Source organism: Symphodus melops (genome assembly GCF_947650265.1).
Source record: "Symphodus melops genome assembly, chromosome: 17".
Lineage (NCBI taxonomy): Eukaryota > Metazoa > Chordata > Actinopteri > Labriformes > Labridae > Symphodus > Symphodus melops.
In genome coordinates, this window is record NC_136707.1 from 22,848,142 (window position 1) to 22,871,534 (window position 23,393).

The following is a 23,393-nucleotide window of genomic DNA, read 5'->3' on the forward strand; positions in this document are numbered from 1 at the left end:
TAGGCTTTTCTCTTTGTCCCATCACACACATCCAATGTTTTGAATTTGCTGTTTTGAAACTGCAGTACCCATTTGAAACACTAGGGGTCAGAGTTACATAATGCTCTTTTAAACTGTGAAAACGCTTTTGTGTTCAAATGAATTGATAAACATTTGTGTATTTAAACATTTAATAACTCAAAAATGCACAGCATTGTTTCAAGTTTTCTCTGTGTGACTCGGCGTGATACAGATTCAGATTTTTTTCAAAGGTATAAACATCATGAAACTAAAATCAGTCTTCATTTGCCGCTCGGTGTTCGGGCTCTTCATGTCCGGGCGATGTCATAGTTGGTCTTAAACCAGTCACAGGTCAGTTTTATCGCTGGAAAAAAAAAACCAGGAGAAAAAAGAAATGTCATTTTCATCAAGCCGAGGATGCATGCAAATATTTATTCAAATGTGTGGCGTGCAGGTTGAGCTGCTCACACACGTTTGATCAGAAGCCATATCTGTAACTTGTTTGGATATTAGCCTGGTTGATTTGTCGTGCTGCCATCATGTGAGCATCTCTATTAGGAACAACAGGCTGAAGAGCTGTGGAGGATATTCAGTCCCTCTGTAATAACAGATCTCTCAGGTGGACCTCTTACCTTCCTTCAGAGGGGTAAAGGTGAAGTCGGGCCGGTAGCCTCTCAGCTTGCCGTTGCTGGCTGTCTTCTTCATCTGGCCGTCTGACATGCTGGTGTCATACTGGTGTTACAGGTCAAGGACAGTATGAAACCACTACAGCAACAATGAAAGCTCCCTGACCGCGGTCATCGATTATGACACATTATCATTTAGTGTCCTTCCTTCTGGCCAGGCAGCTTCAGTTCATCGAAAATAAAGTCGTGCACAAGGTTCAAAGAAGAGATGCGTTCACGAGGGATTTTTGGATTCATTAGTGATCTTGAAATTAAGAACACAAAAAAAATCTGATACCGGTAAATTGGCCGATATCTTTCTTTGATCTGCTCGATCTGTAGAGATCGTAAAACATTCTTTTTTTTTTTTTTTTTTACATGTATTGCGTTTATCCCACGAGAGTGCAGTTTTTAAACGTGTTTATAGGAGAAGACAAGATGTTCACTAAACTGGAGAGTAACACAGCATGCACGAGCAACACTGCAGTAATCCATTCAGAGGTGAACCGGTTTGTCAACATCGGATCATCCGGGGAATGTTGCAAGGATACGATTATCTTGCCTTCAAACTTTAGAGCCTCTGCAATCATTTCCACGGCCTCTTTAATGGAGACCTCGTCCTCTTCACCAACTGAAAAACACACAGTTCATGTCCAGGTGAAACTTCAGCTTCGTCTCGGTGCATCAGACGACACTTTCTTTAAAGTGCATGAAGATGAGGTGCTCACCAGACAGGATGATGGGGCTGATTTCTTCATATTCCCTCAGGGCCCACACTATGAGACGTCCCATATCCTACGAAGAGAGGGATGATGAAAGCTTTGTTTTTGTTTGTTCATGATGTAACCTGCAGGTAGCTCACCAGAGAATACACAAACTGTCTCCTGGGAGCTCCGGAGCCACACACAGTCACAGCAGTCCCGTCCTCTAAGAGGGACAAAAAGACGAGTTCAGCATTTAGGGATATTTTTAACACCTTGTAGTCTATGAGTATTTAAAAGTGTGTGTGTGTGTGTGTGTGTGTGTGTGTATTATCACTTTGAGCCGTGTATGTCTTGTTGATCAGCGCCGACAGCACGTGACCGTTTTCTATGTTGAAGTTGTCGAAGGGACCGAACACGTTGGTGGGGATGACTGCTGTGTAACGATGGCCGTACTGCTGGAAGTAAGCCCTATCCACACACACGCACACACACGCACACACACGCACACACAAGATAAAGAACTGGTTTTAAGAACAGGTCAGTCAGCCAGCTGTGGATGTGGTTCCACTCACTAAGTCCACATCAGGTTGAGATAACAAAGAGTCAAAGCAGAAACTACGTGTCTGGTCAGGTGCAGCCTTTTGTCTGAGATGAATGTGAAACATTTCCCCCTATCTCTACGCCACACCTATGTTTGTGTGGCAAAGCTGCTCACTTGTTTTGAACATCAATCATCCGTTTAGCGTGCGAGTATCCGAAGTTGGAGTCATGCGGGGGCCCGTTGTGGATCTGTGAGAGCGAGGAACGAAAGTACAAAATCAATTCAAACAACGAAGACGGCTTCTTTTTGGGTTTTTTGCCATATTGAATGGGAGCGAGGATTTTTAGATTTGTGATCTACTTATTTGGTTTGAGCATCTATTTGTTTGTCGTCATGTGATCCAGAGAGAGACTGGGGGTGGGGGTGGGGGTGGGGGGGGGGGGGCAGCTTACCATGGTCTCATTGATGGGATACATGGTTTTGTCGGGGAAAATACAACTGGACAGACAAGACACCACCTTGGTGACACCCATCTCATGGGCTGTTTGCAGCACATTGTCGTTGATCTTTAGGTTGTCCCTCTGTAAAAAAAAAAAAAGTCTTGGAGTCACACCCTTCCTCTACATGCAGCAGTTTGTAAATGTGATCATTTGCATCACTAGCTCACCAGAAAGTGCAGGTTCTCCCTCATGTGCAGGAAGAGGCCGCCGACTTTTGCAGCCAGGTGGATGACGTGCGTGGGACGATGCTTCTCAAACACCGCTCTGGTCTGTCCAAGGTCTCTGGTGAGGATTTCACACAGAAAAGTCAGAGGTGGAACAGAACAGCGAAGCAGCGTTTTCATCACATGAGAGGAAGAGACTCGTGGAGCTTCCATCACAGGGACCAGGATCCTTACGAATACCCCTCCACCTGTTATCTTGTCATTGTTGGGGAGGGGTCGGGGGCCGACACCCAGCTGTTATTGGGCAAGAGGCGGGGTACACCCTGGACACCCCAGACACATGGATTTGTAAAGCTGTGTCTTGTCACAGATCAGTAGAATAACATCCTTAGTCTCTACAGGTCTTTAGCTTCCTTTCCTGACAGTCAACGTTTTGGAAACCGCTTCATTCTGAGATGAAGAGGTGAATCAGTAACAATAAGAACAACCTGTTATGTTCCCCTGAACACGGCTGTAGGTTCAGTCAGTCAGAAACCAACACATCCACTCTGAAATCAGTATTTAAGGACAGGAGCTGCTTACGTTAGATTTGCATCTTTGGAAGAAAGGAAGATCCACTGTTCTCCCTCCAGTTTCATTCCTTCCTGCTCCACCACATGCTCGATGGCTTTACCCAACAAACCAGATCCTCCAGTCACCAGAACACGCACGGGCCTTGTTTCCATCTTTGTTCCTTGATTAAACTCGTGATTAAACTCCTCGCTGCATTCCTGTGAATCAAAACAGGCGGCTGCATGAAAGCTTCTATAAAACATGTTGAGTAGAGCTACTGAAGTGTCACATGGCTGTTATTAACGTTTGAACAAAGTGTGACAGATTCTTCTTACCTGTGAGGGCTGAAGTGAGTGAGCGCAGACTCTTCTGGCAGTAGACGGTCCCGTCTGACAGGTGCTGCTCCCCCTCACATGTAAAGTGATGAACAGATGAGGTGTGACCCCTCCTACAGTACAACACGTTTCTGCCCTTTGGCTCTTTTGGAGAAGATGACATGATGCCACCTGCTGGTCAGACTCAGACGCAGCTTTATTGGACAGGTACGCTCACACAGGAGGAATCAGACTCTGTGTTCACTCAAGTATAACGTTAAACACTCAGTAAAGACTGAACAAGACAAGTGATGAGGAGGAGTGCATAATGCTGAGATGAAATGTGAAATGATGTAACAGTGGTTCATTTCAACTCTTCCACAGGCTCTGCATTTATTCAAAAAGATGAGATCATTATCAGAGTCGGGTCACATTGACCCAACCAGAACCATCTGTGACGTCAAGGAGCCTGGAGCCAACGAGTCCTCCCAAACATCCTGCAGATATCAGGAAGAGCTGTTGACTCTGAGCTGTCATCAGGTCTGACTGACATCAGCAACAGTGAATCAATATTACACATTGATTAAGTAATAACAGAAGTCCTGGATGGAGGGGAAGGTCGGCGCCGAGGACTATCTCAGCAACCCTCATCGTCACACAGTCACTTAACTTTGTCTCCTTTGACCTGACTTTTTGTAAACGTTGAAAAACAAAAATTGGAAACTTCATTTCATTCAGGCCTTGCAGTATTATCTTTATTATTATTATTAAAGAGCCTTTATACAGCCACATGTACATAAACTTTATTTGTAAATTCATCACAAAGAGTCTGTATTATCCAGAAGAGAAGTGATGGTAATGTGAGAAATAAGATCTGTGTTGTGCAGATTCAATCAGCAGCTCCAAACAGCGATCTTCATCTCTGGAGTACTACACGCCACTACAAACCTGTCGGAGCAGAACAGGGCAGTGTGAAGAGCATCTCTCCTCCAATCCAAGTGTTTGACACTTTGCATTAAACAGAGTGAAGATTCATTTTGTCGTAACGATAACAGACGCAGTCTTCAAAATCACTGTGTGTCCACTTTCAGTCCATGTGGGAGTTAACCCGGGAGGTTCCGACAGATGACGGAGATACGGCGCAGTCGAGGAACTCGCTGTCCGCTGAACACAGAATCTTCATCTTTCAGGATCTCGTGAGTGAAGTTATATCTCGCCTCATCCCTGGATGGAAGTGACAGGAACAATAAATACATTACTGTTTGCTTTCCTTAAAGGTCACCATGTTCCTCTCACTCTAAACATGTGTCTCTAGTCTGTCTCCAAAGCCCCCAATGATGAGAAAAGTCCATCCTCTCCGTCTTCTGCCTGCTCCACTTTTCAAAAAATGTGTGCTCAAACAGGCCGTTTGGAGATGTTCCCTTCATGACATCACAAAGGGCAGTAGCCCCTCCCCCAGGTGGGTGACACTCCCACAGCTAGGTGTTTGTTCTGCCCTCTGAGTCTGCCTTCTCACCGTAAACAATAGGACATGGAGCCAGAAAGCAGCGAGTACACCCGAGCCCTTCCAGAGAGGGGGCGTGGTCAGACACAGCTCATTTACATATTTAAAGCTACAGGCACTACGTCATTTTGACCTCAAAATGTTCCTATTCGAAAAACACCTTGTGATATTATTTGAGTAGTTTGCAGGAAACACTGAACCTCAGTATGTAGAGGGAGCGTCGTGGCAGCAGCAGGTCCAACCACTCACTGCTGTCGTCCTCCTTCACCAGGCGCATGATGCTGTCAGACACGAGACTCAAGCCGGCGATGGTGCTCCCACAGAACTGAAAACAAAATGACAGCCGGCTGATGAGAACAAACATCCTGAAGGTGCTCTCTGTGCAGCGACGCTAAACGGCAGCTACCTTGACACTGTCGATGTGAGGCTTGATGAAGCCCTTCTTGTCCAGATCTAAAATGTGCACAGGCCCGAGAAGCTGACTACCCTCGGAAAAGGCAAAAGACCGGACCCGGTTCAAGACCTCCTCGCAGGCCGGACCCCACCTCGCTCTCTCCGTCTCTCGGTACCCGTGAATCGCCTGAATGTGGGGAAGAGAACACACCTGTGGACATGTCATGTTGTCACCTGGTATTAGCTGACTAAACAAAGGCACTACTGGAGGCACACTTGCTGCTGCCAGCTCGTCACTAAAAGGCGGTTCACCTGGCGTGACGTCATTGGAAAGCAGCTCAGGGCCTCCGTAGGATGGTTTCAACTTCGCACAGGTAAAAATGTCTTTAAAAGCGACATTAATGTTTCACTCCAAGTCCGTTAAAGATGTTAAATCATTGCTTAAACTGTTAAGTGTTGTAAAAATACTTCAGTATCTAGACTGAGCGCGTGCACGGTTATTCAGCTCGCTTACGTCGTCCCAGTGGTCATATTCATAACGTTTCTTCTTCAGGCCAGGCTCCAGCTCGTGCAGAAAAGCCCCCTCCTCTTCCTCTGTGATGAAGTTCGTCCTCACCTCCACCTGCGACCCGAGTCTCCGCACAAGCTCCCGGCTTGACCCGACGACCAGAGCGTCACCGTGGACAGGTGAGAGGTCGCTGCCGGGAGAGGAGCTCAGACTCCGACTGTGAAGAGCCGGTGTGCGGGCTCGTCTGAGCACCGTGAGAAACACTCTCATCCTCCGGTCCTGTGCTGCTTTACAGACGGCTCGGGCTTGTTGACAAGTGTCACACTGCGATGTGAGGCGCCATGTTCGACACGCAATGCATTGTGGGAGGTGTAGTCTTACATCAGTAACACACGTCGAGCGTTCGATGTTGACGTCACGATTACGGGTTTGTTTCTAACATCAGCATCACATGTATTCATCAAACCAAACAGTCGTAACACTTAAACACGCTGATCACTGTCAAAGCTAACAGGGCAACACGTGACAGTGGTGAAAATAAAAGTACATTTGAGGATTTTTCTTCTTCTCTTGTTTATTAAAATGTAGAGGCCAGTATTTTCTCCTCAACCACAACCAGCTTATTAAGAGGTTTCCTTCTTGCTCACGCTTAATTTGTGGCTTATGACACAACAAAGCTGAATATAACGTCGAGTGAATGCAGATGTTGTAGGTCTTCACTGTAGCCACTGGAGGGCGGTAAAAACCAGGCTACTCTCAGGTGAAGCATTCAGTATAAAGTACTTTATATAGGTATAAAACATCATGTTTCTAATTTTGTCAAAGCAGGTAAAAATAAAACGTATTATTGTGCAGGGTGAATAACTGTGAAGCAATTCATGGTGTAGGATGTTTTTCACAACCAGCCGATCGTGTCCTGATTCATGAGATAAATATAAAGTATATCTTAAGTCAACTTAGTTGCTCACTTCCTGTTGTTTTCTGACTAACATCCTCCCGCTGAAGTGTTGTACAGTGCCTTAAAGAAGCAGGAGTGGCAGGAGCTCAGTCTGTAGGGACTCGAGTTGGGAACTGGAGGGTCGCCGGCTCAAGTCCTGGTGCTGACCAAGTCTGTGAATTGGTCCAGTAGATGGAGAGGTGCCAACAGTTTCCTGAACCCTGTGCCTTTGAGCAAGGCACCATACCTCCCCTTCCCCCCACCAGTTCAGGAGAGCTCGCTCTGTGCAGCCCCCTCTCTCTCTCTCCCTCTCTCTCCCTCTCCCTCTCTCTCTCTCTCTCTCTCTCTCTCTCTCTCTCTCTCTCCGTTAATGCACGTCCATAGGATCCTGTTTGTGAATGTGTTTCTTCTAATATACAGGAGTTTAAAACATAACAATGAAAACATCATAATGAAGGAAGCTGTATTGAAAATCTGAAGGAAACCTATGTAGGATCAGAGGACTCAAACACTGACATAAAAATGGGCGGGGCTTAAAAGAGTCAACAGAGACGGCAGACCTGACATTCTGCTGTGAGTGGCCATTAAGATTAGGATATGAATCAAGGATTGTGTCACTCAAACAGGACATGTTTATATTTTGGGGCTGATGGCTCTATGAACAAAAATCAACATGCAGGAAATAAAAGATAAAAAAAAAAAAAAGAGGTTTTGAAAAAGTAAAATCAGAAGATATACACATGAATCTGTGTTTTTGTGGGCCTGTAATGAAAGCAGAGCGATGTGGAACTGAAAAAATATTTGAAGGGTTGAAAAGGAGCGGGAGTATAAATAAAACAGAGAGCAGGAAGACAGTTATGAGAGCAGATAGAGCGATGATGACTTCATCCTCCTCACTGAGATTCCCCCTGAAAACACAGTGGCCTATTTACCAGTAAGGACAGGTTAGCACCTCTCTCTCTCTCTCTCTCTCTCTCTCTCTCTCTCTCCCTCCCTCCTGCGCTCTCAGACGAACCCTTTAGTTGATAAACAGACTGAATACAAGGAGAGTGACTCTCCCTTTATGACCTCTCTGTGTTGTGTCGTCACATAGACTCGATGTAAAAGAGTGATAGCTCTTCAGGGGGCCAGGATCAGGTCCACATGGGGAAAGAAGATTTTGCAGAACCAGCTGTGTTACCCAACTTGTGGCTAGGTTAAAAATTCTAGCTGTTTAAAAATGCATTATGCTTATATCAGCAGGATAAAACTCAGGTAATGTACTTTTGTCCAGCCTGACTTACTTTGCCTTTGCCCATACGTACAGCATGTACATCCACTGTGAGGGTTATTAGTGCTCCTTCTGTGAGCCGGCTGTTGGTCTCGGTCAGTGAGCATCCACAATAAAGCGAAGTCACAGCACCCCCCCTCCTCCAACACAGACACACAACTGATGTGATGCCCACTTCATTGTTGATGCAATGCTGCTGCCTGCAGCGTTACACTCATCCAGCCATGATGAGTGTTTTGGGTTCATATTCTAATTCCCAGTTGGTGCGCTCGTTTAAAGCTTCGCTGCATTATCATCGGTCAGCTTGTCCTGAGGGCATCCGTATGCCTTCTGTTGAATCATGCAATTAGACTGAAAACAGCCAGAAAAACACTTGGCAGTGGTCGATTTGGAGGAAACATGTGTGCAGCCTGTCTGCTCTTCATTCTCAGTAATAAGCGCAAAGGAATCATTAGATGTCAGTGCATCACAATATATTGAAGATTGAAAAAATCTCCAGCTCTAGTCAGGCAAAGAGGCGGTGTTTTTATTTTACCTCAGAGAATAAAAAGGATTTTGTTGGAGAGCGGAGAAGGATGTGAGAAGAAACACATTTTTAGATTAAAAAAAGAGTCCAGCTCATACCCTCGCCTTTCCTGTCTCCACATTTGTTTCCTGTGTCTGTTCTGGTTGCTGACTTCAGGAACATATTCGGGGAGGTTTAACAGCACAGCTTCTCCTCGTTTGGCTCTGCCCGTGATCGTCACACAGTGTCTATAACATCTCAAAAAAGTGTCAGTAATTTTTGGAGCAATCGAAAAAGCTGTTCCATGTCAAACCAGCAAACGCAACATAATGGAAGAATTTGATTCGGTGTACTTTGGCGCCCAGCGAAGGTCTTTAAGTGCCACTACACTCTTGTAACAAACGTGGCATGCTGACAAACAGCTTTGTGTCAGACTTCAGTCTACGGTAAGCTGACCTATATTTAATGTATTCCCCCTTCTTGCTCGCTCGCTCACTTCCTCTGTGACTTTATGTTCCAGTAGATGTCGCCCTTGAGCACCAGCGTGAAACTAAAACTGTTAGTTGACCCCTCCCCCGCGCTGAATCCTCAGCTCTCCTTCAGCGACGCTCTCCCCTCACGTTTGCACCAAAGAGTCGTGCAAACACACATTTATTAACTAAGAGCGAACCGCCGACATAATCGGCCCTGTCCCGAGCTGCATTCTTGTGTTAGCATGCTAATGTTAGCGCTCTTCATTTTGCTCGAAGCTTCACATTGCATGTAAGTTTGCACAGAGATGACCTTGAGCTTGACGTTCAATAAGCAGCGAGTTCAGTGTCTTCTTCTTCTTTTTCTGTAGCCCCTCGCTTAAACAGCTTTTATACGTAAGGGGAGGAGCCAGCCGGGCGCCCCGTCCGTGTAAACACGAAGTAAACACGACTCAGCGGGACTCGGGTGTTTCACTCATCATAGACAGTCATGAATCACGGAGATATTTACTGGATTTCTGCCATTGTCTCTGTTGAACATTATTGTACGAGTAGATCGACTTTGAAACAACTATTCTAAGGTGGAAAAATAAAGAGCCTCAAATTTAAGATCCAAAAAACGTCCCTAAGAATGTGTTTCTCTTAAACGAACCACTGCTAGTCTCGTAGCATGCTCGCCACAAACAATCTGTTTCAGTGCGTCTTTGCTGGTAAGACACATCTTTAAAAGCTAAACTAATAACAGTAAGTGACCCAGTTTTCATGGCTGGACTCTTAAAATCTTCACCTGTCTTGACTTTCAAACTCTGGTGTTATAAATATGATCTTAAGGCAGTGGCATGTATGTTAGCTTACATGTTGTTTAATGATGGTTTGAAGTCATACACACTTTGTTTTGCACGGCCAGCCGGTCTCGCAGACGCTTCCATGTAGTTCTGCATCTGGGTCTGTGGAGGAGCGGGTTCAGCAGGGGCGGAGTGCTCTACATGCATCCGGCCATTGAATTATTCAGCCTTATGAATCATTGAGTCACGACACTCCTTTTTAGGCTCTCGCCTCACAGCTCCAGCCTCACAGCCACCCGCCATTTGAACATCTGACTGAGGAGGACAAACAGCCCAGAACAATCCCGACTGTGGTAAACTCCAGAGACGGACTCAGCACGGAAAACTTACAGAGCAGACTTTGACATGTCGATCATATGTAGTGATGTATGTTTATCAAACACAGCGGTATCCAACATACAGCACGTTATTCTCAGTCCATTTGGGATTCTTCATTTGAGCATCATCCTTTTGACGAAGTCATTTAAAGTTTAATTACTTTCTCCATCCAGTCGCGCTGAGTCATTGCCTCGATTTTAGAAATGAGGTTGTCATTGTTACTGCTTCTTCGTACAGTTCAGCATCCAGACAGAATGCAAACATTAACTGTAGAGGTTTTCTGATTTACACCCACCGCCGGAGCATCGCAGTGCAACTTTAGATTTGTGTCCTGAAGAGGACAGTGAGGGGAAACAAACTGGGCATTAAACTCAAAGCAATCAGAGTCTTAACACCAGGTCAGAGATACTAACAGACCAAACATGTGGATCCACCTGCCTCCTCTTTGTCAGCTGGGCTCTCTTATTCACTGTCACTCATTTCTTATATTTGAGTATCCCAGTTCAAGGAGCAGGCAGAGAGATATCAGCCAGTCAGATAGGCTTTCATGTTGCATTACTTTTCTCAGCCAAACCCGCTATATGCACATGTATCATCATCATGTATCTCCGTGTCCTCTGCAGAGACGGGCTGTGTGTTCTGGTGAGCTAACCATGTTTAATGCATGCGTGGCCTTGATGCTGTTGCTCTTCGTGTGGCTTGTGTTGGAGAAAAACAGCTCGGGACAGAAGTCTGCTGCTCCTGTAAGCCTCCAGCTCGGAGGGCCGATAGATCATTTCACAGATCATCACACACCAGTGTAAACACACACACACACACACACACACACACACACACACACACACACAAACAAAATCAGTCAAAGACTTAAAACACAAGTAAAATAAATGTTAATGTGTTACATTATTAATTCCTTTGACTAGTTTGCTGTTGCATATTTCAGTTCAGTTAGTATGCTGCAAACTGTAATGAGTCCTACCGTACAGATCCCACCTTCCGTTAACTAGGGTCACTCTTTTTTCTTTTGACCCATACGCTTCTTGTTGTTGTTGTTTTTTGTTTTTAGCTGTTTGCACTTTAAGGTGAAGCTAAATAATCTTGTTGTACAATTTGTATAATGACAATAAAGGCATTCTATTCTATTCATACTGTACGTAAGAAACATGCGAGTGAAGGGACAAAACAGCATGAGATTAAAAAAAACCATAATGTTCCATCAATTTCAGACCTGAATTAAGTAGTTAATGCTGACAGCCCTAATTTAAACCCATCCGTTGTTAAAGCAGTGAAAATAATAAACAAAGTAGAAAACACCAAAGGGTTAAATGGTGGATTGAAATCCAAGGACTTCGAAATGTTAAAACAATATAATCTCTTTCATTTGAAGGATTGTATCGAAGAGTAAAACACTTTTTTTTTTTTTAAACTAAATGAACTTTATGAGACAGACATGAACAGTAGAGAAATTAATCAGGAACTGCAGGAACACTCCCACGCATTTACTAAATTGCACAAAAACCTTGGCAGCGTTTCAGCACTTTAAACACGTTGACAATGTTTTTTGTGCATATCGGACAGCTCCTCTAAAATACAGGATCTACAGGAGTTTTATTTTTTTGTTAAAGAGGTGTCAAACATTTATTTAGATTTTTATCAAAATTATCTGAACGTTTTAACTTCTGGAAACTTCATTTTCCTGACCACATTTCTTGACATGTTTGATGGTGTTGATGTGTTTCTGGTCCGGCATGTTAGGGACTTTTCTGTGACAGTGAAGGGTGCTGACTCATGACAGTGGATGAAGGATGTACTAAATGTTTCCCCACTCATCAATGGGGAATCTAAAGTTCCCAAACCTACATGCTCAGTTGGTTCTCGTGTCCAGATGAGCTGTGTGTTGTTCATGCGCTCTCCGTGGTCCTGACTTCATGGTGCTTTGTGACGATGTGGTTCCGTGTGGTTCGGCGCTGTCTGTGGTTCTGACCTGGAGTCAGAGAGGTTAGCAGTGTAGCATCAGCCTCAGGAGGACAGCTGTGAGCGCAGACAGTCTACACTTCTGGTTTGAAGTGCTGGTCACTTGTTTGTGATGGTGTTACTGATATTTTAGGAACAAAGATATTTTCCCTTTTCATGCACATCTTAGTTTTACTATTAGCATTGGATTTTAAACGGGAATGACCTGCTTGAGGTAAATACTGACATTAGTGTCTTTATTATTTGTAAAGCCATATTGACAACATTCCCACATACTGTACCTTTCCTAAATCTTGGATGAAAATTGGGGATTAAAACCATTGTACATGGGATTTTTGAGCAATTTGTTTGCTTACCTACCTACCTACCTACCTACCTACCTACCTACCTACCTTAACTACCTACCTACCTACCTACCTACCTACCTACCTACCTACCTACCTACCTTACCTACCTGCCTACCTGCCTACCTACCTACCTTAACTACCTACCTACCTACCTACCTACCTACCTACCTACCTTAACTACCTACCTACCTACCTACCTACCTACCTACCTACCTACCTTACCTACCTGCCTACCTGCCTACCTACCTACCTTAACTACCTACCTACCTACCTACCTACCTTACCTACCTGCCTACCTACCTACCTGCCTACCTACCTACCTACCTACCTACCTACCTACCTACCTACCTACCTACCTACCTCACCTACCTACCCACCCACCCACCTACCTACCTACCTACCTACCTTACCTACCTACCTGCCTACCTACCTACCTACCTACCTACCTTACCTACCTACCTACCTACCTACCTACCTACCTACCTACCTACCTACCTACCTTAACTACCTACCTACCTACCTTACCTACCTGCCTACCTGCCTACCTACCTACCTACCTTACCTACCTACCTACCTACCTACCTACCTACCTACCTACCTACCAACCTTACCTACCTGCCTACCTACCTACCTGCCTACCTACCTGCCTACCTACCTACCTGCCTACCTACCTACCTACCTACCAACCTTACCTACCTGCCTACCTACCTACCTGCCTACCTACCTGCCTACCCACCCACCTACCTACCTACCTACCTACCTTACCTACCTACCTGCCTACCTACCTACCTACCTTACCTACCTACCTGCCTACCTACCTACCTACCTTACCTACCTACCTACCTACCTACCTGCCTGCCTACCTACCTACCTACCTACCTACCTACCTACCTACCTACCTACCTACCTACCTACCTACCTACCTACCTACCTCACCTACCTACCCACCCACCCACCCACCTACCTACCTACCTACCTACCTACCTACCTACCTTACCTACCTACCTTACCTACCTACCTACCTACCTACCTACCTGCCTACCTACCTACCTACCTACCTACCTTACCTACCTACCTATTGTTATGTAATTCAATATTTTCCTCTCGTGCCCTTGTGGAGGGGTCAGTCTCGCCCCTCAGCCGGAAGTCTTCCTTAAGTGAACAACCCGAACCCTCTCTGACATATCGGATAGACGTTTAAGGTCGTGCAGTTATCGATCTGCGTCCTCGCGGCACGTGCACAGTTTCCTGTCCTGATTGAATATCTTGCAGAGGTGTATTCATTCCCCCGGTCTCCCTTAAATCTGTATTTGTACCATAATTTCCCATTCAAAGAAGCGGCTATTTCTGGAGTCTATCAATTAGCTCTCATAATAGATGAAGAGGAGGCTGTCCTGTGATGTTGTGGGATACAGATATACAGAATGATTCCCCCTCCTCTCTTCCGGGACTTCACATAGTGTGGCACCGTGTCTCAGTGTCTTAAGTGACTCATAGCATTTAACTAATCAAAGACCAAATGCCACCACGGATAGTACACTCAGACTGTTGTAGGAATGTGAGCGAGAAATAAACCGCAGTTTCCTGATATCTTTCGGAATTTTTGTATATTGTCCTTGTTGCCTCTGTGTTATGTCATTGAAAATCTGTGTTGTGCCTGCGCTTTGGCACTGAGCATATGGTTGCACCATGAACAGGCACCTGGGTTTTGGTGAAGGTCTGAGAGAAGAGGAGAGGGGAGGAGAGCGAGCGAGCGAGCGAGGCAAGAAGATCCTCGACTTGGTTTCGGGGAGGGAAAGGGAGGGAGGGAGGAGAGCTCTCTTCGTCCATTAATTTCTAAATGTCTGTTGCTAAGAATAGCCTCCCCCCTCCACCTTCCCTAACAAACACACACCGACTCACGCGCGCACTTTGACGCGCATTCTCCGTACTCACGCGCCTTAGTGCGCGCAGTCATTGTCAGCTTTGGTTGCAGCTGAATCTGTGCACATGCTGCATGATGCCAACACCCCGCCTTTCCATCACATACACACACACAGAGTCACGCGCGTGCGTCTAGCTATAATAAGCATACTTACAAGGTCCTGAATTAAACACTCTCACAGAAACGGAAGGATATGAGAGACACAAAGCCGCTGATGTCACCTAGACGCAAACACACAGTTTACGCGTTATTTTTTGGAAATTATTTGGAGTTGGACAGTTTAGAGGTTCAGTCCTATACTGTGCTAAAGCCCGCGGCACCTTAAAGCCAGGCAATAGACGGATCCTCTGTCCGTGACATACGTCTGGAAGTTGGACGAGCTGCGTGCGTCATGTGCTGCTGCAGAACCCGTCAGGCGCTCATTACAGTTCACGTTGACTAAAAGACGAGGAGTCCGCGCGCGCTGCGATCAATATGATTTATAGACAGACACCAAAGAAATAGTCGGTCCCCTCCCTTTTATTTTTATCTTCATCCATTCACTGGCACATCAATCGGTCTGTCCGTCCGTCCGTCCGTCCCTCTCCTCCTCCCCTTGGGGCCGCTGGACGAAGAGAGAGGAGGCTGCGAGGAGAGCTTTACTCCAATGAGAGAGAGAGAGGAAGGACGCTCTGCCAAGACGCTTGGGCTTATCTGTGCCGACAAAGGTAGGCTTTTCGGGGCGGGGATGGTGAGCGACTTTCTCGGCACTGCTGCACCTCGACCATCAGCCGAACCGAGATCAGGAGGGGGAGTGAAACGGCGGAGGAGCGGCCGTCAGACCCATTTCTTTGACGACGCCGTCCGTGTGTCCCCTGCTCAGCTCCTGGATGGCCGCGCAGGTGACGGAGAGGAGATGATGGTTGCAGAAAAAAGAGGATTCTACTAAATTCTTTTGAGAAAACAATTTGATGAACCACGCTCGACAACAATGACACCATCATTTCGAAGAGAAACGGTATTTTTGTCTTTCTCCTTTCTACTCAAGATTGTGCTCTCTGAAATAAGGTGCTTTAACAACAAATGTCTGCATTTTCCTGCTCTCAAGGCTTGTCAGGGCTCACTCGTGAAATAACTGTAAGGAGGTGGGAGCCACATTATTGCCACACACTGTGCCAAACATTGCGGATGTTTCAGAAATAAATAAATAATCGTAGCTTTCCCGTTTCCAATGCCTTTTTAAATCTTCGGAAACCCGGCCGTTTTTTAAAATGTTAAGTTGATCACCACTGACAGCGCCAGCTATGGGCTGTTAATTATTTTCACATTGATTTCGGACAATCTAATTATTGAGGCCTGTGTGATATCAGAGGCGTTTAGATTGTTGTTCCCTGCTGTCATGAGAGTAAAGAAATAAGCATCGAGAGAGGTGCAGGAGGCTGCGCTGCGCTCGGATGGAGATATGAAACCATGGACAACATGAAACATTAACATTCGCTACAGTCTCACCATGAGTTCATGTTGGGGATAAAACCTGCTTCATACGGACAGAAGAACCGACTGAGACTGAGGTACCCCACAGTACTACCACACAGTGCAACCAGTCAGCCAACCGACCACACATTTAATTTCCTCACACCCACAATTGGCCGTTGGCAGAGACGCGCAGGGAAGAGGCGCTTCATGGGCGTCCTCGTCTGCTGAAGCCAGACCAGAACTGCTCCCCGGCCCGCAGGTGTTTTAGGAGAAGCTTACAACACAACCCGTTGTGCATATGAGACGTTCTGATCCAGATGGGATGTAATGTTGTGTGGCTGCACAGCTGAGCATTGGTCTCCTTCTCCGCTGCTTCGTGAAGATTGGCTTTCGGTGACCAGAGAATGGCGCGGTTTGGAGACGAGGTGCCGTCCAGGTACGGCGGGGGGCCCGGCGGAGGGGGCCCGGGAGGCCGCGGTGGTAGCAGGCAAGGAGGACCTCATGGACACGGACATGGCCACGGTGGACATGGGGGACACGGTGGACATGGGGCGCACGGTCACGGTCCACCCGGAGGTCCCGGGGGCCAGAGAGTGTACAAGCAGTCTATGGCGCAGAGAGCCCGGACTATGGCTCTGTACAACCCCATCCCCGTGCGCCAGAACTGCTTCACAGTCAACCGCTCGCTGTTCATCTTCAGTGAGGATAACTTCGTCAGAAAATACGCCAAAAAGATCACCGAATGGCCATATCCTTTACCTGCTGTTGTAGAGTGAGTAACGTGGTGTGTAGGCCTGGCCCCAGGATCAGGTAAGGCCTAATGTACACATGATGTTTGATTCAATGGAGGATTTCTCCCCCTCTTATTCCACGAGTTATAGGCCCTCAGTCCTAATGACAAACACCTACATGAAGGCAGGCCTGTGTAAGGGGGTGACACATGTAATTTATAGTTAATTAAGAGGGGAGGGGGGCATAAACTAGAGGTATATTTTATGTTGCTGTTTATCACCATCAATCACATTTCTAAGCAATTCCATGTCACAGTCGCGTGGGACCTGTCTGATTTACGTTTCCTGTGTACATTGTGTGCGTGCGTGTGTGTTACAATATGTGCTGGTGATGGTGATGGTAGTGGTGGAGGGGGTGTCTAGGGGGCGCTGCTGGTTGCTGATGTCAGCATGTGTGCGGTGTAGGCCCAGAGCCTCGCGCAAGTGTAGAGAAACAGGAGAGAGAGAGAGGGAGGGGGGAGGGGATGAAGGAGGCAAGGAAAGGTGAGAGAGAGAGTGTGAGTGTGTGTGTGTGAGAGAGAGAGAGAGTGTGTGTGTGTGAGAGAGATGTGAAATGAGCAGCTACAAATTGTGTGTGTTCATTTGTGTGTGTCCTTGTAGTGAGGCACACACACACCAGCTTCCATATCAGCATGATGCAGGTGTCTTCCTCGATCTGTTGTTTGTGTGTGTGTGTGTGTGTGTGTGTGTGTGTGTGTGTGTGTGTGAGAGAGAGAGACCATAGTGGGCTATTAACTTGTGCATTGACACAGTATTTATATATTTTGGAGCCTCATCTTAATCACATAAGATGCAGGTGTCATGAAATCAATTGCATTGTTTCAAACTGTGTGTGTGTGTGTGTGTGTGTGTGTGTGTGTGTGCGTGTGTGTGCGTGTACTATAACCAACGAGCGTGACAGCGTTACATTTCCTGCATTTCCCCGCATTTCATCTTTCATTAAAGCCGCACGTATTGCACCATTCGCCTGAGAAAGAGCGAGTGGGTGAATTTTCATTTGCAGGATTTGTGAACGTCTGTTGGAATCCATTTAAATGTGGAAGTAAGTTTCTGTGTGAGTGTTAATGACAAGAGGGGAAATTGGAGTAATGATTGTATTGATCTGTGCTGATGCTTGTGCCGTCACATAACTACACACTAATTGGGCTGCTCTGGTGAAATGTAGGAGCAACTTTAAGTGCCTCTGAATCAAGTCTATTCACCTTCTACATGACAGACGTGTGTGAGCGACAGGAGCGCGGTGTCTGCAGGAAGTCTGTCTTTTTATTCAACAGGACGTTTATTTCAAGGAATATTCATTTGCACAGTGTTTGCAAGTCGGTTCCTTTTTCATTTTGAAGGATGCTCTTGTCACCTTGTCACCTTTCCTTACATGACGGGTGTCTTAAATGCTGCACAGACATATTTGCTCCAGATAAAATGCCCCGTTTTACCTAAAGACAGGTCTTTTCTTCTTTGTTTTGGTTTATCATTTTGGCACATTGACAGAAAAAAAAAAAGAAGGCCCAAAGGAAAGCTCAGCTTAAAAGTGAATAGATTTCTTAGCTTTCTGTAATTGCTGACACAAACAGAGGAAGTGAATATGTGCTGTACAGTTGGTGGTGCTGGTTTTTTGGGGAGCTTGTTTAGTCTCTGATGATTTCAAAAAGCAGCTGAGGAGAAGTTTTTCCATATCATCTGTATGTTTCTGTGAAGTTTCAATAACGTATCTCTCTGCTGTATTTGCATAGTGTTTTCAGGCCCTCAGTCCCTGCACGGAGTCGTTTGATACAATAGAAACAGCCTCATATAATCCAAGAAAATAGCTCTGCAATAAGTCGTACCTTTGTGAAGCTTGTAATGTTCAATATTTGCCGAGACCGTGTCAGGCTGTTGATTCAATTTAAGGGTTATTTCTGAAGCTGTACCTCTTCTTTTTTGGTGTTTATTGGATTGTAATAAATTGTACAGAGTATTGAGTTTAGCATTGTACGCCTCTCCCCAGAGAACACAACGCGGCTTGACTGTGTATTCATTCTATAACCCGCTTCTATTGCGGTCGACCTTTAGTGCGTTTCAGGCTGCAGATAATCTTGTTACTCTTGTGGCCTTTACGTGGTGAAACTAACCAAGATGAGCTCGAACATAAATTAGCCAACCCACTGCGTCCTTGAAAAGCTTAAACTGCCTGTTTGTCTGCGTGTCTTTGTCACTAGTAGAATATGTAATCTGCCTAAAGCTGGAGTCCACTGCGGACGCTCAGACTCTGCAGGAAGCGACGTGGAGGAAATGTCCATACTGAGCACATAAGGTCACCTCAGGTAACTCCAGAGCCTGCTGCAGCGTTGTGTCAAAATGTTCTGATCACTTTACATGCAGAATGTATTTGACCTGAACGCTGCTGTAGTGACATTACCACGGTATTTATAGAACCGTGAGATCCAGATATTTGAAAGAAAGCTGATATCAGGGAACGTGAAGATCCATTAGGATTCATTATCGTCGGTTAAATTTTTTTTGTTTGCTCTTAAACTTTAAAGATTTAATCAAATCAAGCATCTACTCATCTTATTTAAAGTCCAACAGTGGAAACTCAAAGTTTGTGTTTAAAATGTCATCGTGTCAGATCGTCTTTAAACGGGTTTATTTGTAACACCGGTGTCATTGCGTGATGGGGTCAAACTCAGATCAGTCACTTTTACAGATGTGCATCTTATAGCTGTGTGATGGAAGAGTTACATGTGCATAATGGTACATTTCCTGTGTTTATTCTCTGTATCTGTATGAAGCTTATAATGGTATAAAGGCAGAAGACGGACTCATCATTGGGGCGTTTGTTGACAGACTTACAAACATGGTGAATTGTATTTAGCATAACATAAATAAAAATACCTGGTTTGGGTTTTGGTACCAAAAGGTAGCTGATGTGTGTGTGACAGTCAGACAGCGTGCAGGATATTAGGACTGTAGAAATGTTTGCCAGGGACTTGGACTGTAGTATTGATCCAGGTATCAATATTGTTTTTTTTAGAATAGTATTGAGGTTGAAGAATCTGGTGTTGTGGCAGCCAAAGTTCATGGAAAATAAAAGGCGTTTGGAGTGATTCATTTGGAGCTTGAAGCCAACAGAAGTGTTGATCATCTCACTGAAGTTTCAGATTGAACGTTTTGATTCAGCCACAGACGAGTCTCGGCGGATTCACGATTCAGCAGAATTCTGACCTGCAGCTTTATTTAGTTGTGAACCGACTTCAGACCCTCGGGAGAGCCTTATAAATAACTCTGTTCTCTTACATCCACTTTTAGATACAGCACAGAGATATGTGCTCGTTTAATTAGAGTTCAGGCCTGTTACTGTTCTGTTTTCTTTTTCCATAACAAGTGGCAGACGTTTTATTAACTTTGAATAACACCAACATGTGTCCTCCTCGCTCTACATAAAGAGACTGACTCGTCCGGCCTCACGTTCTTCAGAATACGTTCTCGTGTCAGAGGAGGAAGCCAGAGTGGGAGGGACATGCCACCTAACCACAGCTCAACTCATCAACAACAACAACAACAACAAGAAGTTTGTTGTTTTGAGACTTCTCAGGAGAAAAAAAAAATCTGATTTAACAGTCTTTTTTTATTTTTTTTCATTTGAATGAACAGAGTTATAGCAGCACATTTGAGTTAAAATTAGCCGATATTGTAGCCACATGATATGCTACTATCATGCTACTATGCTACTATATTATCAGCTTGATGATCAGGTATTGATCAGGTTCTAATCAAAGAATAAAAAGGCTGAAACCATGACACATCGCCTCACCACTCTTTTCCCCGCTCTGACCTGAACTACAATATGAAGCTGAATATAAGCGACGCTACATTCTTCGGTTTTATTCTTTGAACAGTTCATGCAAAAAAATAAAATAATAATCAGCGATATATCAACGAGGACACGTGAAGACGTGAGGCTGCTGCTCTGACTCTGAACTGTGCTCGGGACATGTCGTCTCCCTCTTGTCTCCGACTCGACTTATCGTCTTACATTAACGGGAAACTTGAAACCAGATTAGTCACACTGTCCATCCTTACATATGAATCCTCCTATTGGAGTCCCACTGACCTTTGACCCCGCGATGCCCGTTCGACCTTGGCAGAAGCGTCTCAGGTGTCACGCTCTGCAGAAAAATGTAAACCCATGCATCCTCCCCGTACTATGTGACAGCTAGCTTCATAATGTGCACAATCTGCAGGGCACTAATTATAGAACCTGCAAGCATACACACACACACACGCACACACACACACACACACACACACCATATGGTGTAGTCTGCGTCATCAACACACACTATTTCACTGCTACTGTAAACGGAGAGGAAGTCAATTTAGTCATCCACAGAAACTGAGCTGAAAAGGAAATTTAATACAAGACATGTTTGTAAAACAAAAACAAACATCCAACCCGTGTGTCTGTAGCTGTTTATTTAGCGTGTCTTTATTTAGTCAGTGCAGGTGTGCAGGTGGCCATACCTGGATGTTTGTGATCGGGTGCTTGTTTAGTGTGTTCTTGTGAGTCTGTTCTTCTTCTTCTCATTCTGTATCTGATCCCACTCGATGAGCCAGAATCAATGAGAGCTCAAATGACCGTTCGTCAGTTTCATCTGCATGCCGGGCTGCCCCCCCCCCCCCCCCCTCAACACGCGTCTCATTGGTTACAGTAAGTTACGCACAAACTGTCCATGGTGTTAGCCATTAGCAGGAGGGTAAATGTACCAACACGTCTGCTGGAGTTGAATTTAACTGAATGAGCGGCTTCAGGATGTGTGCTGTGTTTGTCACTTCCTGGTTCCTGTCCACAGACAGGCAGACGGCGTTATCACCACGCCCACAGGTCTTCTACCTGCTTTGGATTCTCCACTCTTTTAATTTGGTTCATACCTTGAATGTGTCCAACTGTAGGGTCGGGTCGGGTCGGGGTACATATAATAACCACAATAGAGACGTCTTCTGTTGCTTCGTCCATCATTTCCACGTTGTGCTTCATGTCCGTCCTCCACCTCTCCCGTCCCACGGGGACAGCTGGCGTCCTGCTGTGAACGTCTAGTGCAGGAAGAGTGCATATGTGAAAACTGTTCAAGAGAGAGAGAGAGAGACCTGGGTGTTTATGGGTGGATGTAGGGAGTCGGTGATCTACATTCGCTGCAGAATCTAAATTATTTATTGGCCTTTCTCCAGCTTGCAACTGTCAGCTGATAACTTCACCGACTTCAAATCAGCGAGGGTTGTTTGTGTGTCTTTTTATGTTTACGTGTTTATCACTTTGTGTGTGTTTGCCTTTTTGACTCTGTCCTCACTTTCTTTTGGGAAACACACACACACACACACACAAACTAACCAGCATGCTCTCTTCGAGTACACACTGTGCTCATATTGATTCTGTCTCTCTGTCCTCGAAGCGGTCACATCCATGAGTCACTGTCTCCGTCAAGCCAGCCTCAGTGTGACAGACAAGCAAAGTTTTTATTGATACAACTGCATTCAAGATCTTTGGAGAAAGGCTTAAGAGGGTTAGGGTGTGTGTGTGTGTGTGTGTGTGTGTGTGTGTGTGTGTGTGTGTGTGTGTGTGTGCTCTGGAGGAGAAGTTGAGTTTTTCTTAAGTGGAGGAAGAAAAGGAGAAGAGAGAGAGAGAGAGAGAGAGAGAGAGAGGTAAAAAGCTGCCTCTAACATGGAGCGGAGAGAAAGCTCACAGAGATGGACTACTGAGTGACAGAGGCAGGGGGGGGGGCAGTAAGACTTTATAGAGAGGGGAAGACTAATGAGAAACGATGGAGAGAGAGAGAGAGGGGAAGAATCAAACTGTCTGCATATAAATGATTGAAGAGAAAGCAGCGAGGGGAGACAAACACTCAAGGTGCTGCAGCTACAGATGGAAGACGCACACACACATCTGGGTTTGACTTACACACAGATTGCATCCACTTTTATTAAAAACACACCGAACTACTACGTACCCGTGCATCAGTAATGTGTGTCCAACTGCGACCCCGAATCTGAAGTCTGCACCAAACATTGTGACGGTTTCAGAAACGAGTCGCTGTGGTTTTAAGGCCCTGATTACACAACAAGGAGTTCAGCAGGAAACTGGAACCACAGTGGTGTTTTAGGTGACTGGATAAAAAGAACAGATTCCAGGGTGTTTGATATGAAGGGTTTTTGTGTGTGTGTGTGTGTGTGTGTGTGTGTGTGTGTGTGTGTGTGTGTGTGTGTGTGTGTGTGTGTGTGTGTGTGTGTGTGTGTGTGTGTGTGTGTGTGTGTGTGTGTGTGTGTGTGTGTGTGTGTGTGTGTGTGTGTGTGTGTGTGTGTGTGTGTGTGGATCTCAGGAGACTTGGAAGCAAACTTGAAGTAACCGTGTACCTGTTGTTGTTTCCTCAGACCCTGATAGTCTCCCAGACATGGTCCGTAGTCGATCACATTATCGATCAGTGACGTCTCAATGAGGATTCATACAGTGTTTGGTTGGTCGTATCTAAATGGGTCTGAACCCACCACCAACCCACACACACACACACACACACACACACACTATCTCGCCCACCCCTGGTGCCATCTTTTTGACTGATGGGAAGTGAAGTTTGTCATCTCCTCTCACGTTTCACTACCTGTACATTTCTCCCTTCTCTCCAGTCCCATCCATCATTCTCTCTCTCTCTCTCTCTCTCTCTCTCTCTCTCTCTCTCTCTCT

General features: G+C 45.5%; 3 protein-coding genes across 10 annotated transcripts in view; 1 reads left to right on the forward strand and 2 right to left on the reverse strand.

Annotated features, from left to right (window-relative positions):
• Positions 1 to 101: 101 nt before the first annotated feature.
• Positions 102 to 3,308, reverse strand: LOC306838705 (GDP-L-fucose synthase-like). The gene is made up of 10 exons (XM_079367051.1): positions 3,157 to 3,308; positions 2,578 to 2,692; positions 2,363 to 2,491; positions 2,085 to 2,158; positions 1,704 to 1,837; positions 1,528 to 1,592; positions 1,394 to 1,460; positions 1,217 to 1,296; positions 633 to 732; positions 102 to 364 (listed from the first exon to the last, which is right to left on the reverse strand). The coding sequence occupies exons 1-10, from the start codon at positions 3,297 to 3,299 to the stop codon at positions 309 to 311; spliced, it is 963 nt and encodes a 320-aa protein (XP_079223177.1). The 5' UTR covers positions 3,300 to 3,308; the 3' UTR covers positions 102 to 308.
• An 845-nt stretch (positions 3,309 to 4,153) lies between these two features.
• On the reverse strand, positions 4,154 to 6,276 carry alkbh7 (alkB homolog 7). Its single transcript, XM_079367057.1, has 4 exons — positions 5,852 to 6,276; positions 5,351 to 5,524; positions 5,145 to 5,269; positions 4,154 to 4,664 (listed from the first exon to the last, which is right to left on the reverse strand). Exons 1-4 carry the CDS (start codon positions 6,113 to 6,115, stop codon positions 4,544 to 4,546), a joined length of 684 nt encoding a protein of 227 aa, XP_079223183.1. The 5' UTR covers positions 6,116 to 6,276; the 3' UTR covers positions 4,154 to 4,543.
• Positions 6,277 to 14,351: 8,075 nt separating this feature from the next.
• Positions 14,352 to 23,393, forward strand: part of cacna1aa (calcium channel, voltage-dependent, P/Q type, alpha 1A subunit, a) — a 61,173-nt gene continuing 52,131 nt past the window's right edge. For 6 of the 8 annotated variants that reach the window (XM_079365976.1, XM_079365978.1, XM_079365979.1 and 3 more), the window contains exon 1: positions 14,353 to 16,637. In XM_079365976.1, the coding sequence (XP_079222102.1) occupies positions 16,295 to 16,637 (343 nt within the window). In that variant the 5' untranslated portion in view covers positions 14,353 to 16,294. Of the gene's footprint in view, positions 16,638 to 23,393 lie in introns of all 8 variants that reach the window. The other 2 variants (XM_079365977.1, XM_079365981.1) reach the window with 2 other exon arrangements.

Bases quoted from the DNA above. Each gene is read 5' to 3' on its own strand.
- LOC306838705 (XM_079367051.1), bottom strand. From the start codon at position 3,299: ATGGAAACAAGGCCCGTGCGTGTTCTGGTGACTGGAGGATCTGGTTTG. The intron at 2,693-3,156 runs GTAAGCAGCTCC...AATCCTCACCAG, and splicing joins TCCAAAGATGCAAATCTAAC to AGACCTTGGACAGACCAGAG. The intron at 365-632 runs GTAAGAGGTCCA...TTTTTTTTCCAG, and splicing joins CTTTACCCCTCTGAAGGAAG to CGATAAAACTGACCTGTGAC.
- alkbh7 (XM_079367057.1), bottom strand. From the start codon at position 6,115: ATGAGAGTGTTTCTCACGGTGCTCAGACGAGCCCGCACACCGGCTCTT. The intron at 5,525-5,851 runs GTAAGCGAGCTG...CCCCACATTCAG, and splicing joins AATATGACCACTGGGACGAC to GCGATTCACGGGTACCGAGA. The intron at 4,665-5,144 runs GTTCAGTGTTTC...ACTTCCATCCAG, and splicing joins CGCTCCCTCTACATACTGAG to GGATGAGGCGAGATATAACT.